Source organism: Myodes glareolus, chromosome 19 (genome assembly GCF_982192425.1).
Source record: "Myodes glareolus chromosome 19, mMyoGla1.1, whole genome shotgun sequence".
NCBI classification, from domain to species: Eukaryota; Metazoa; Chordata; class Mammalia; order Rodentia; family Cricetidae; genus Myodes; species Myodes glareolus.
Genome location: NC_142044.1, coordinates 55,871,290 through 55,886,676, shown reverse-complemented (window position 1 = coordinate 55,886,676; position 15,387 = coordinate 55,871,290). Strand labels below are relative to the sequence as shown.

General features: G+C 42.1%; 1 protein-coding gene across 2 annotated transcripts in view; it reads left to right on the top strand.

Moving 5' to 3' along the window:
- The window catches only part of Gxylt1 (glucoside xylosyltransferase 1), a 38,386-nt gene that overhangs the window by 2,879 nt on the left and 20,120 nt on the right, over positions 1-15,387 (top strand). Inside the window, exons 2-3 of one of the 2 annotated variants that reach the window (XM_085678788.2) lie at positions 8,794-8,886; positions 14,334-14,505. In XM_085678788.2, coding sequence (XP_085534914.2) covers positions 8,794-8,886; positions 14,334-14,505 — 265 coding nt within the window. The remainder of the gene's footprint in view (positions 1-8,793; positions 8,887-14,333; positions 14,506-15,387) is intronic. The other variant, XM_085678789.2, reaches the window with a different exon arrangement.

Sequence of the window (15,387 nt, the reverse complement as noted above, 5' to 3'; positions counted from 1 at the left end):
TCTGAATGACAACTTAAGTTTTGTTTGGAAAATGTTTGTTGCGTGAATTTAAACCTTTTTGTTTTCAGGTTACCTTTTTTATTTTTTTATCTTTATTATTCACAGAACAACTTTGTTCCAGAGTTCCTCCTCCCACACAGTTTTTAAAAAAGCATTTAGCACCGTAATCTAGATTTGTTTTTTGTCAGGGGAAGAGAGGGCTCTGTGATCACTCTTTGAGATGATTGGGCAATTGTTTCAGCACCATCTGCTTGTGACACTACCCTTTTCTCACTTTCTGAGTTATCATGAAATTAGAGATCCAAGACCCAGGGAAGATCTTATGGAGAGCTAGAAGTTAGACACACAGCAGTTGCAAGTGAGTTGCCCAGGCAGATGATAAATCCCGCTAATCTCCCCATAGTCTGAGAATACTCTCCTCTAACATGCTCCAGTTGTGGCCTCTTGTATGTCCCAGGTGCTCACGGCTTGAGATTGTATTGTTGCCTTGTAGCTCTGCACTCAGCCCTCCACATTCTTACAGTGGATTGCTTGAAATTTTCCTTGACTCTTTATAGAGTAAGAAAAACTTACGTTGTATACAGATTTTACAGAAATCTTGTGATTATTATGGACATTTTGAAATGGAAAAAAAATACCACCTTTTTTAATTTAATAAAATACAGAAGACTGTTATATCCTGCGTGACTTGGTCCTGGAAACCTGACTGGCACAGTGAGGGAATGAAGAAAGGGCAGGCATGCAGCCACGTGGACAGAAAAGCTGGGCTCTCTGATGGAGTGCCACCGCAGCACAGAGGGAAGTTATCCGGGAGCCGTGGCTGGAGTAGAGAATTCATAGGCTGTAAACATCAGGAGGAAGCTGCAGTCGGTAGTGTTTGCACACACTGGTCAGTACATCTACACTGTCAGTAATCACACTGGGGCCAGGGGAAGGCTTTGTTGTCCCTTTGAGCCTCATGGGAGTGGGGATGGGGCTTGAGGGGGAGAGGCTTTATGGTTCTCATGGGTCTGAGGCATGAGGTCCTTGATGTCCTGTGGATGATTCACATTCACTGAGGATGTGTCTGCTCTGTGCATCTCCCCACAGGAGACATCTTGGATTTTATCCGCTCCAAGTTTGAGAGGTGTTGATGTGGAGAGCATTGGTCTTAAGTGCTTTGGTTGTCTGTGTCTTTGGCAGGGTCTCACTAGAACCCACACCAGTCTTCAACTTCTAGACTCACGTCCTCTGTTTCAGCCTCCCAAGTAGCTTGTACCACACTGTTTTGTTCTGGTTTGAACCCTGGCGCTGTCCTGGAACTCACGGAGATCCACTGCCTCTGCCTTTTCATGCTGGGATTAAAGAATCACACCATCAGCCAGCCAACCTGGCTTTGTGCTTTTTTAAATTCAAAAAAATAAAACATTTTTTTAAAAGATGCATTTATTTTTATTTTATGTGCATGAATGGTTTTCCTGCATGTGTGTTTGTGTACCACATGTATGCCTGGTGCACTCAGGCTAGAAACGGGGTTAGATCCTCTGAAACTAGCTAAGATAAACCCAGTCCTTTGGAAGAGCAGCCAGTGCTTTTAACCATTGAGTCATCTCTCCAGCTTCTTGTATATTTTTTTTTTTTGAGACAGGGTTTCATTGTAGCTTACGCTGGCCTTAAACTTAGTCTTTCCACCTCAGCTTTCCAAGTGCTAGGATCGCAGGTGTGTGCTGCAGTCCCAGAGTGTAATTTTTGAAAAATTTGTAATTACTGACAATTTTGAAAATGTGTCTTTTTAAAAAAATTTATTTTATGCATATAAGTGTTGTATCTGCATGTGTGCCTCTATGTCAGAAGAGGGCATCAGGCCCCACAGTAGACGGTTGTGAGCCACCGTGTGGGTGCTGGGGATTGAACTGAAGACCCGAAGAGCAGCTAGTGCTTCTACTACTGAACCCTCTCTCCAACCCTGAAATGTTTTTCTAAATTAATTTTCTTTTGAGAAGATTTTTGTTGTTGTTTTTGTTTATTTGAGATAGGGTTTCTCTGTGTAGCATTGGAGCCTTTCCTGGAACTAGTTGTGTAGACCAGGCTGGCCTCGAACTCACAGAGATCCTCCTGCCTCTACCTCCCAAGTGCAAGGATTAATGACGTGCGCCACCATTGCCTGGTGAGAAAATTTTTGTTCTGAAATAAATGCTAATTCTTGGCAAGTTTAGAGATACCCTATACATCTTTCACCCAGCTCCCAGTAGTAACATCTTACATTAGAGTGAGTTTCTTTATATCCAGAAGATAGATCAGTGTAGGATAATATTAATGCCCGAAAGTTGACATTGTAGTCTCCAGAACTCATCCAGACACACCATGTTTTGCACAGTTCTCTCTCTCTCTCTCTCTCTCTCTCTCTCTCTCTCTCTCAGTGTGTATTTGTAGTTTTGAGCATTTTAATTACATATTTAAATTCCTGTGACCTGTGCCAACCCTTGATTTGTTTGCTTATATTCAGCCACCTAGAGCTTTGTGTATGAAACCTTAGGTAACTTGGTAACAAGGCCCAGCACGTACACTCAGGGTCGCCCCTGTGTCACTGATAACATAGCTACTTCCCTTGCAGTCTCACCATATGCTGGTTATTTAGAGTTGCTGCTTTGAAGGTTGAACATCCGTGTACCTTTTTGAGTAGTAAAAGCTGGGTAACCCCCTTTATTTTTCAAGCTTTTGAATCTTACTCTGAGTGTCGGCAGGACACTGTCTTCAGATTGCTTATGGACCTTTATTTATTGAATCTAGTAACACTGTAGTCTTCAGAAACACACTTTTATTCCCCTCCTTCCCTCCCATAGGGTCTTGCTATATAATTTAAGCTTGCCTCAGATTAGAATCTTCCTGCCTCAGCCTCTTGAATTTTGGGATTACAGGTGTTTGCTACTATCCCTGACCTAAAAAGCTGTTTTTCACAAGTGGGAGGGAGAATGGATATTTGAAGTGAAGACACAGTGTATCTCTGGTGTTTTCTTTTCTCTGGATTTATCTTTATTTCTGTATATATGTGTGTGTGTTTATGTGAGTGTTTGCATGTGTTTGCAGGTCAGAGGGTAATAGATCCCCTGGAGCTGAAGTTTTAGGCAGTTTGAGCTGCCTGATATGGGTGCTGGGAACCAAACTCTATCCTCTGCAAGAGCAGCCAAACCTCTTTTCCTTGTCTGTAGTGTGTGCGTGTGTGTGTGTGTGTGTGTGTGTACCAGAGGTTGTCTTCTCTTTATCACCGCATTTCTGAGATAAGTCTCACTGATCCTGGAGCTAGGCTGGCTGGACAGCAAGTCCAGGGGTCATCTGTCTCTACCCATAGCACTGGGGTCCCAGGCGTACCGTGACACTGGATTTTTATGTGGCTGCTGAGGATCTCAACCTAGTCCTTGTTTGTTTCTCAGGCACTTTACTGAATGAACTATCTCCTTAGCCCCCCAGTAATGAATTTTAACTTTTGTCTGTATACTGTGTTTCCCAACGTGGCATCACAACCAAGAAACAGCCTAAAACCTGACTCTTCCCATCCAGATATGTATGCATTAGCTCTTAGAGTTTAATGACTGCCCGACAAAGATCCCATACCCATGAGTGGTAACTCTCCATTTCTTTCCTTTTTTTTAAAAATTATTTTATTTTTTATTTATTATGTATACAGTATTTTATCTGTGTGTATGCCTGCAGGCCAGAAGAGGGCACCAGACCTCATTACAGATGGTTGTGAGTCACCATGTAGTTGCTGGGAATTGAACTCAGGACCTTTGGAAGAGCAGGCAATGCTCTTAACCACTGAGCTATCTCTCCAACTCCCTCCACTCCATATCTTAGTCCTGTAACCCTTGACTCCCACAAATCTGTTGTCTTCATAGGTTTGCTTATCCTGCTATTTTCCATAAATGAATCATACCAAGTGTGAACTTTTGAGTTTGGCCTATTTCATTTAGTTGTATTTTTAGGGTTCATCTGTAGCATGTATAATATTGGTATTTTATTAAATGGATCTAACACATTTGTTTATTGATAAGCATTTGGGTGGTTTTCTACTGTTTGGCTGTTATGAATAATAGTTCTTTCTATGAACGTCTATTTATATTTCCTTTTGTTGTTGTTTTGGGAACAGAATGTCACAGCTAAGCCTGGCCTCAAGTTCGTTATAAGGCCTAGGATGCCTCTGTCTCAACACTCGTGGCCATGTACATCTTTCCTGTGGACATAGGTGTTTTTAGTGCTGTTGAGTATTAGGGGTGGAAGTTGTGGGCTGTGGTTGCTCAAACGTTAGCTTTTTTTAAAAACGTGTGTGTGTGTGTGTGTGTGTGTGTGTGTGTGCACTGTAGCGACTGTGGAGGTGATAGGACAACCTGCAGCAAATTCTCTTCTTCCATCATGTGAGTTCCAGAGATTGAGCTGCCTGCGGAGCCATCTTGCCGGTCTCTAAATTTATACTTTAAAGGGGAATTTTGACTTCTGTCACTCTTTATTGCTTTTCTAACATCTCCAAGCTTCTCTGCAGTTTATAAATTAACAATAAACAATAACAGTTTCTTAACCATTGCAGGTCTGTGCCTGTCACTCTGCATTGGACATCTCATTCTAAAACCAAGCTGAAGAAGCTGTCCTTACACTGTCCTTACCTTATGCGCAGTCTCCTGCAGAAGTTGAGTGAGAGAGCTGGGGTTGTAAGTCAGTGGTAGAACACTTGCCTGCCATGCTTCAGGCCAGAGTCAATGGATAATGAAATACAGCTTCCCTTTAGAGGTAGAAAAGTTCATGGAGGCGAGTAGGACTCACTCACATTAGTTCAGGGTGTGAGGTGGGTGATTATGAGCATTGAGGTAGTTTTCCTAATGCTTCTGATTCAGGAGAAGGCAGGGCAGGGCTAACTGATACGAGGTGGTCTTTTTAGGGCCCCTGAGAAAAATCTAAGAATACAGTGCAGGTGAAGTGCGTGTAGTGTCGTGATCCCACAGAGGGCCTAGTGAAGGACGGGTTGAATCAGTTCAGAGAGTCGGTGTATTTATGTCATTTTTTTGTAGTCATTTGAGCTTGTGAACAAATGACCTGACTTTAGTTTGATATTTTACTAGAAAGGTATTGCCAAAGGATAGAGTAAGAGTAGAGCCCTGTGCTCTAGAGTAATAATAGGGAGGGAAATGAGTACGGGGGGGGGGGGGGCTGCATGCACCTTGAGGTTGTCTGACAGGAGAGGAGGATTGGCATTTAGGGTGTCAGTTTCAAGTGATGACCAGGTCAAGCCAGGATTTCCTGTTTTAGCTCAGAGGAGTTGGGGTACAAGTTAGTGGTGTTGGAGAATTGTGGAACTGTTGGAACTATTCTACATTGCAATATCCAAGGTGATACTTTCTCATTCCCTACTAGACAAGTGTGATTGTGTCTGCTTTACTCCGTGTTTTTTTTTCTAGTGTTTTGCCAGTGTATCTGATCATTCAGTTGGTAATTTATTGAATAAACAGGGAGAGAATTATTAAGAACTTGGTGTGGACAGGAGAAAGGTGACCCAGATGCCAACATTGACTGGAAGAGTACCCAGGAGGCTGCTGGTTCACGCAAGTGCTGCAGCAGGCCAGCTTTTCACAGAACTGGCATTTAATGCTGGCTTCTGACTGCAAGCCCAGCTTGGGTAGCTGCCTTACACCCACTCATGTTATTTCTCCAAACACCTCGGGTGTCTTACAGTACGTATCCATGAGTTCAAAGATGCACCTACATTTTTGGTGAGGTAAAATGAGTTCTGCTTACCTCTTGGTAGGAATGCCCTAGAATTTATGACCTTAATCTAGTTCTGCTTACCTCTTGGTAGGAATGCCCTAGAATTTATGACCTTAATCTAGTTCTGCTTACCTCTTGGTAGGAATGCCCTAGAATTTATAACCTTAATCTACTGAACTTTGATTCTGTAGTTCAGCACCAGCAAAGTCCAGAGACCTTGGTGTAGCTCAAAGATTTAGATTTAAGCTTAATTAGGCTGCTAAATGTCTACAACAGTCTTGAATTCAACTCTCAAGTCTGTGGCCCTGCCTTCTGTCACCTTTATTAAGTCATCGCCTTGGGATATAGCAAGCTCTTGTAATTGTAATACTGACTTAGAAACTCCTGTGGCTGGCGCCTTACGTGGGTGTTTACTTGAAGCTACTCAGGCGTGAGCAGCGTCAGCAGCTCCTCTGGGTTTGTCAACATGTATGTCACCTTTTCCTACTGAAATATTTGTGTCAATTTTTTTTTTTTTTGGTCTCAACTATGTCTTTCTGGCTGCCCTTGAACTCACAGAGATCGCCTGACTCTGCCTCCCAAGTACTGAGATAAAAGGTACGCACCACCTTGCCTGGCAGGCAGATATCTTGAAAGTATGGGTAGTAATGATATACAAATATTAGCAGTGATGAGTGATTTGTTAAGCTTTGAAAAGTTTTAAATTGTTCTTGGTGACCATGGATCCATTGAAACATCCAAACTTAAGAATCTAAATTGTGTTGGTGTGCTTTAATCTCAGCACACTGGAGGCAGAGGCAGGCGCATATGTGTGAGACAGCAAGTTCTAGGCCAGCCAGGACTACATAGTGAGACCAAAAAGAAAGAAAGGAAAAGAAAGGAAGGAAGGAAAGGAGATCTTAAGTTGTTACTGTATATAAGCAGCATTTATTATATGAACAGTTTTATTGGTAACTTTTTTGTGGGGGTGAATGGGTGCAAGGAACAATCTCTATACCTTATGCATATATGGCAAGCCAGTGTGGTACTACTCTTTTAAAATATATATTTATTATGTATACAGTGTTCTGCCTGTATGTCTTCCTGTAGGCCGAAGGGCACCAGATCTCATTATGGATGGTTATGAGTCACCACATGGTTGCTGAGAATTGAACTCAGGACCTCTGGAAGAGCAGCCTTAACATCTGAGCCATCTCTCCAGCCCCAGTGGTAGTACTTTTGATGAAAAATTCTTTTGTGGGGCCTAGAGCTAAAGAGTCCCTGCCTCAGCCTCTGGAGTGCGAAGGATTCCAGGCTTGTGCGTCCACACCGTTGTCCCTCCTGTGTTGCCGCATTGCTTGATATACTATGTTTATTCAGATTTGGCTTTGAGGCTTGGTTACATTTCCAGCCACCGTGGCTTCTGCTGATGATTAACCAGGCAGAGGACAGGATCCTTGATCTGCATTTTAGTGAGGGATCTGAGGACCAGGCAGATTTAGGGAATAATGCACAATCGTGTGTTGTGTAAGATGGAGTAAAAGCTGCAGCAGAAAATGGTATTGTTGTACCTAACTGTACAAAATAATATTTATTGAACAACTGAGATTTCCGTTTTATTTCTCTTTTACCCTGTTGTGTAGTTTGGCAGGAGAAATAGAATAATAGGGTTAGTCCTCCTTCACACACCCCCCCCCCCCCCGCCAAGGGCAAAGGTGCATCCTAGGTGTTGATTGTAAGTGAGCTGTGTTAAAGTGATACTGAAAATGTCTTTATCTGAAAAGTTTGTTGTTAGGCTTAACTGGATGTGCAAGCACTTGAATTTGAAAGACGTATATGTATTTTGTTAGGGTACCTCTGACTTTGGCTGCCTATAAGAACTGTTATATTTTAAACACAAATAATTATTCCTAGTAGGGTACAAACAAAGTTTCTCATCAAGAGATAAGCATTACTGTTGGGTACACATTTACTTTCCTGACTAATCTTTTCAAAAATTAAAGTATTCAACTTTGTCAGCTTTGATGTGTCTCTCAAAGGAAAGCCAATAACAGAGTAACTTTCCCCAGTGACTTTAAAGTCCCAGTGCTGTAGCTTATGTAGTAGACATAGAATCTCCTAGGCAGTATTTAAAAACTTACCAGTCAGACCCTGGTCCCATCATCTTATTTCATCGTTAGTCTGGTGTGCACTGTTCAAGAGATAGCTCAGCACCTTCTGGCTGAGACTCCTGCTTTGCATCATGGATTGCAGAAATTTATGGGAAGTCAGGCTAGGAGTTTTGCAAGCCTGAAATTTCCTAGACCTTTTGATATTAGAGTGGCAACCTCGAGTTGACTCCCTGGAGAGCAAAGCTCTGCGGTGCTGAGGTGGGATGTCCTAGTTCAGTGCCGTGGTGCAGAAGGCCTTCGGGGCAGTGAGTGGGTGTCAGATCGTTGCTTTGGAAGGAAATGACCGTGAAAAACGTTTTTGCAACGTCACACACTTTTCCATTTTTCACCTCCTTCCTTAAGCAAGCCCATAGGTCTCTACATCTCGCTTTTGTAGTGTATCGAAATAGAGTGCAGGGTGAAGCAGCCATAACTGTCCTCACAATGCCTGCTTTTCAGCTTGAAACACCATAGAAGTAGTTCAGGTTGATTAGTTTGAATGTATTTAATGATCCTTTCTTCCTATTACACTTGTATTTGCAACATACTACTCTTGTGGTAAATAGAATATGTGGGCGAAATGAATTTTCTAGGATAGTATGCATAGTCTGTGAAGAAAAAGATAAGATGTATTAATGTCTTACATATGTCAGAGTGGAAGAGGTTTTAATGTATCCAGAGAGTTCCTGACCACAAAAATGTACAGTTGTAGGATATTCTCACCTAATCAATGATCTTAAGGTTTTATTTAAAACAGTGTGCCCTAAGTAAAGAAATCAGTTTTCTAAAAATGCTTTGATTTTCCATAGCAACTGGATTTGCAGTTTCGTGCCGTAAAATGGAACATGAAGTTAATATGTTATTCAGTGAACTCCTTGGTAGTGCGCAGTCTGAATACTCACCCAGGATTGTTATTTCTTCTCACCGTCAGGTGTAAAGATCTCTCTCTGTGTTACTGGAATCACTATTGGATGCTGCCCTCTGATGTTTGTGGAATGAACTGCTTTTGGGAAGCGGCTTTTAGGTAGGCCCTTAATATTTAATTGGTAGATCAGAGTAGGTAAGACTAGATAGGAGATGATCAAACCTTTCACTGTAATGAAACATGACTTTATTTTCCTATAATTTAGTATCATATAACTAAATAATTGATATACTGCTTGGGTTTTCTATTTATCTCCTAGTTATTACTAATTTTGATACCTATTATATGAAAATGCTTGAAATTTTTTCTAAATGTCATTAAGCTGTAAGTTTTAGGAGAATATATGATTGACCTTTACTTATAAATTGATAAGTAGGTATAATTAGTTTGCTTTCTGTTGCTATGATAAAGCAATCTGACTAAACACAACTTGGGAGGAAAGGGTTGCTCTGTTTACGCTTCCAGGTCACAGTCCATTACTGCGGGAAGTCAGGAGGAACCATGGAGGTATGCTGTTTGCTGGTCGCATTCTTGCTTGCTCAGCTCCCCTCCTTATAGAATCTAGGCCCACCTACCTCATGATGCCTACAGTGCTCTGGGTACCACTTCACTCCTGGAGACAGGCTTCCCAAACATGCTCATGTTCCATTCTGATCTAGGAGGTGGTTCTCTCAGGTAACTCGTAAGCTGTGTCAAGTTGACAGGCTTACATAAGATAAGATGATGCAAGGCTTCCCCTAGACATTTACAGATAACATGCACATTCTGTATGTATGTGTGCATGTGCATTCATGTGTGTGTATACATGAATACAGTTTCCTAATTTGTCAGTTTCCTAATTTAAAGGTAGGGGCTTTAATACTTTGTATTAAATGCCCAGTGTTTTTAAGTACTGGGGCTGATGAGATGGTTTCATCGGATAAAGACACTTGCTGCCAAGCCTGCCATTGACCAGAGGGAGATAAGTACAATGATCCTTTGGCCTCCATGTGTGTACTGTGTGTGCACACCCGCCCCAAACAAAATGTCCGGAAACCAAAAAGCTAGTATACTAAAAACACATTTTGTAGGGGATGAGACTGTTAAGGAAAGATTATGTTAGCTTTTGCCTAGAGGCTTGTAAGGATGCGGAGGATAAGAACATCCTTACTGAAGGAGTAAAAGAAAAGACATTATTTACTGCCTTTTAAAGTCACTGTGATGGAGAAGATTTTGGACTGGAGCTTGCCTTCAGAAAGAGAATCAAGTGTTGTAGGCAGTTGCTCTCCTGAGGCAGTAGTGGTGGAGAATGTGGGAATGGCCTGATGTGCCTTTCTCAAGAGCAAAAACAGTTCAAATGTTTTTGCAGTATCTTTATGGTTAATTTAAATTCTCAGTCGGTTTGCCAGTGACTATGCCGGTTACCACATTCTTTTTCTTTTTTTTTTTTACAATTAAAAAAATTATGATTGCATCATTTCCTTGCTATGTACCACCCCTCCTAGCTGCCTGCCCCTCGCTCTCACCTCAAATTTATGGCCTCTTTTTCTACACACACACACACACACACACACACGTATGTATGTATGTATGTATGTATACACCCTACTGAGTCCACTGAGTAACTTGTATGCATATGTTTTCAAAGATGGCTACTTACTACTGGAGAACCAACTAGAGGGCTCATCCCTGGGGAACACTTAATTCTTCCCCTTTCATCAGTTCTTCATGCCTGTAATACAAGCTGCAATTTTTTTGTTTTGTTTTTTGTTTTTTTTTGAAACAGGGTTTCTCTGTAGCTTTTGGAGCCTGTCCTGAAACTCTGTCTGTAGACTAGACTGGCCTTGAACTCACAGAGATCCACCTGCCTCTGCCTTCTGAGTGCTGGGATTAAAGGCATGCACCACCACCTCCTGGCAACAAGCTGCTTTCTTAATATTTTTAATAGTATACATAAAGTCTCAAATTCTCAAATATGCATCCTATAAGCAAATGGCAAGGGTTCATTGATATCAGGTTTTCTCTCTGTGTGGCAGACATCCATGTGTTGGTCCCAGGCTGTATTTGGCTTGTAGGCTCATGTCTCCATGTTTCAGCCTTTCAAGTAGCTGGAGCCTGCAGTGGTAACATTAGGCTTTTGAATTTGAGATTTTAAGTCATACCCCTCTTTTACACTTTCTGCTTGTAATACTGTATCTGTTTATACCAAGTGAATACAAAAGTAAAAACCATTTTGCATTATGTATCATTATCATTCTGTAAAATATCTTAAACTCAGCTTCTTTTTTCTTTTCTTCTTTTTTAATGTATACAAGTGTGCCTAGTGCTCACAAAGGCCAGATGGTAGGGTGTCAGATTCCTTTGAACTGGAGTTATAGGTGGTCATGAGCTATCTAATATGGGTGATGAAAATGAGCAGACACTCTGAACTGCTGAACCATTTCTCCAGCCCCTAAACTCACTTTCTTATGTAGAACTAAATCTCCCTCTTTCAGTAACCCTGTATGAGACAGACAGCAGAAATGACAGATGCCGTGTCATGTTCACCCTGTTTTAGTTTTGTGTGTGTTCTGTGATTCTGCATGCAGGTGCATGTGCTCTGCCGTGGTGGAGATCAAAGGGTAGTCTCGGGTGTTGGTCCTTATCTTTTCCCTTGTTGATGCAGATTCTGCTGGTTTTCTACTGTATACAGTGGAGACATTCTTGGATTCTCCTGTCTGCTTCCACAGGAGGAGGCTAAGACTCTCTCCTTTCACGGGGCCTTCAGGGATTGAACTCATCTTGGCAGGTTTGCCTTCAGGCATGTTTAACCACTGGTACCCATCTTTTGTGTCATGATAGTTTTGTTTGGTTTTGCAAAATGACCCTTAGTTTGGATTTGCCTGGGTCTTCATGAATGAATTAAGGATTTGGTGTCGCTTTTGGCCTTTGCTCATGGTGTCATAAGGGATTAGCTGATACCATAAACTTAGCATTGTTGGCTAAGTTTTATCACACCATTCAGGCCCTGGACTCTCATTTCTGCTCTGTAGTAGTCTCTGTGTCCTCTTTGAAATAGGTGTGGGAAATACCCTGGTTTTGACAAAGTAATCATCATGGTGATTCTCTTATTCTGTGTTTGTTGGCAGACTTGGAGGAATTTTTCCCCTTCCCCTTTTATTTAGGTTTACTCATGGGTTCAATTTTTGATTTTTATTATGTTGATCATTAGTGTCATATGTTTTTGGTTTTTTGTTGGTGGTTTTGGAGACTGAACCAGAGTGAGCTGGGCAGAAGCGTTAGCACTGAGCAGACATTCCAGCTCTTCCTTTCTTTGTGAGCCTCGGCTCCTCGAGTATAAGAGAGCATTGGAAATGAGAGAGGATCTGTGGAAGACCCCCAGCCACTGCTCAAGCAAGGAAAGGCATGACTGTTGACCCTGCTTAGGGCCCTTAAGAGGTGCCAGTACACTGAGTTTGGGACGCCCTCTACAGTGATGGCAAATTGCCTAAACCTCCCCACACAGTTTACAGATTCCCCTCTGTCTTAGTGTCATTTCCTGTTGCTGTGATAAAAATGTCCCCACATAAACAATTTAGAGGAGAAAGGGCTTATTTGGCTTCCAAATTTCAGGTTATAATCTGTTGTGGGAAGTCAGGATGTCAGAGCCTACCCACACCCAGTCAAGAATAGACAGCGGTGAATTAATTTGTTCATGCTAGTGCTTGGCTTGTTCTCACCTTCTTACTGAGCCTTGGGCCCAGTTAATATGCTGCCATATTAGGGTGGGTCTTCCCAGGTCAGTAAACCCAGGTAAGAAACTCTCACCGGGCATGCCCCAGGCCAGCCTACCCTAGACAGTTTTCCTAATGAAGACTTCCTTCCTTTTCATGGTACATCCTGTCAAGTTGACAGTCAAAGTCAATCATTACAGTTCAGACAATCTTCTAGTCAGTAGCTTACAACACAGTAATTTTAGCTGTCCCTAGAATTACTTGGGGTGAGATTGGAAGGATCGTTGATTAAAAACTAAAGCTGGGTGGGAAGCCTGCCAGAGGGAGCCTGCCAGAGGGAGCCTGCAGCACAGTCTAACACCTTTGAAGTCCAGGGTGACTGAGCTGCTGCCTCGGTTTGTGGGTTGTCTGAGGGATTCTGGGCATCAGGACTGTGTGCCTAGCTCCCACTTGAGGCCATTTTGAGAGGTGTCTGTCCCTCTCCTCACGGGCAGACAGTGCTGTGCTTCCTTCTTAACTTATGCTTTAGTGAATTATAAGAGCACTCTAGTGTTCTTTGAATTATCTAAAGATTTCTTGTTGTCAGGTGGGAAAGTAGATGTGATTTCAAAATTCTTTTTGGGTAAGATTTCTTATCTCTGCAGGGATTTTAGTTAAGATAAAGCACAGTTTAGCAAACCGTGATGAAGAATCTAATGTTCATTCCTTTGGGCCAGAATGACTGGAATGCTGTTTCCACATGAATGCTTAGGAAACTTTAGTCACCAACTCCTGCAATCTAGAAACTTGCTTAAGATTTCTTCTAATCTTCTGCAATTGTCCTTTCTGTCCTTGGTGTTACGGGGTCAGGAACCATCTCCCCATCCACAGGCTGATGTTCAAATGAAGACTTTTTAAAAACCATTGTGAGCAATAGGATCTGAATACACTTAACAGGAAGATGAGAGAATTCTCTAGAACTGTGTGCCTTGATTGTCTTCGCTGTGTTTTATCGCTTCTGCTGTTTTGAGATGAACTAAATTTATGTTTCCTTGTCAGAGTCTAATGGTACCCATACAGTTAGAAATGTTAGCGGATATGAGGGAAGGGATTAAGGGAACGGATAAGGGAGAAGGCACCACTCTGTCCAGTTCCTTCAGTGAAGCAGTGTGGGAGCTTTAAGACTGGAGCTCATGCCCACACCAGAGGGAGGAAAGGGTCTCCAGCCTGCATACTACTGCCCTGTTAGAAGTGAGTTCCTGCCTAGGCAGAAAGGGAAACTGAGGAGATCTTTCCTTCAAAAAAGATACGTCAGTGTGTGTGAGGTCCTTTTAGAACTCTCTCCCTATCTTGGTGAGTACTTGGTGAGTGGAACTGATACATGCCACTGAAAAAGTTACCTGAGCAAATTTCCTGTGATGAGCCTGGCTTATGACAGGATGTAACATGGAAATATTTGTGGATGAGTTGTGGCTGACTTGCTTCATAATGATCTGATTGTGGGGTGGGGAAGGCATGTGAAGGGGCTTTAAAGGGAATTGGAAGAGATTTCAATGAAGAACTATAGTTTTCAATACTTGAATGGGGGCCTTAGAGTACCTAGGTTTCCTTTCTTGACACCTGGTACAGGGACGAGTGAAGTCAGTTGTATGTTCTTGAGAGAAGTGCCTCATGAGGTGTGTTGCTTGTGGAAAACTGGTGGAGAGGAAGGCATACGATTGGGTGATGGAGTCAGCATTGTAATGTTTTGCAGCTTGATATTTCTTTTGCATTTTTAAAAGAAGTTGTAAACTTCTGTTTTTAAACATGATAAAAATACCATTTAGTAGTAATTACATGCTAACCTGTTGGAAATGCTCTCTTCTTTGCTATTAGGTATAGTCTGAAAACGCAGCCCACTGAGAAAATGCACCTTGCTGTTGTTGCCTGTGGTGAAAGACTGGAGGAAACTGTGACTATGTTGAAGTCAGCTCTCATTTTCAGCATCAAGCCACTGCAGGTTCATATTTTTGCTGAAGACCAGCTACACGATAGCTTTAAAGACAGAGTAAGTACTTGACACACAGTAAGGACTTGAGATTTTAGGATAGTCTGTACCAGAACTGTCTGCTCGGCAGCCTTCCCTCTTAGGGAGGGCGCTCTCGAGGAGTCCAGATAGAGTGTAGAGGAAGATTGGATTTTGAACAAGAATAGGCAACCTAAGGGGGCTGGAGAGATGGCTCAGAGGTTAAGAGCATTGCCTACTCTTCCAGAGGTCCTGAGTTCAATTCCCAGCAACCATATGGTGGCTCACAACCATCCATACTAAGATCTGGTGCCCTCTTCTGGCATGCAGGTAGACATACAGACAGAATATTGTATACATAATGAATAAATAAAATATTAAAAAAAAAAGAATAGGTAACCTAAGTCCCCTGCCAAGTCTGAAGATTTTATTTGCTTATGTTACATTGTAGTTCTTCATCTTTAAGGAGGGCTCTTGTTTTTTTCTGGCTGTGGTCAGGCCATTTTCAATATAGGACTCTACCTCATGGTTTAAAATGGCCATTCAAACTCCAGCCATCACAACCATATTGTATCCAGTATAAGGGAAAGAAAGAGGAAGAAAGAAAAATGCTTTTTTCCTAACTTTAAGGGTGTACTTTGTATTAATAGTTGGGACTTTTTTCTGTTTGGTATGAGTTTAGTTATTTGATTGTAGCTGGCTGTTAGATTTGAAAATAGACTATTCACCCAGGGCAGCCTTGGACCTGCTAATAACAATTGCCCATGAGGAATTAGGGGGTACGCAAAGAAAGATGACCTGCATCTCCTAGCTTTGTGTTCCGGGGGGTCGAGAGGATACTTGTGTCTCTCATTCCATCCCACCCCACTCACCTCTCTACTAAGCCTTGCTTTCAAGCTGCTGTGGATGTCTGTGTTTGGTCTA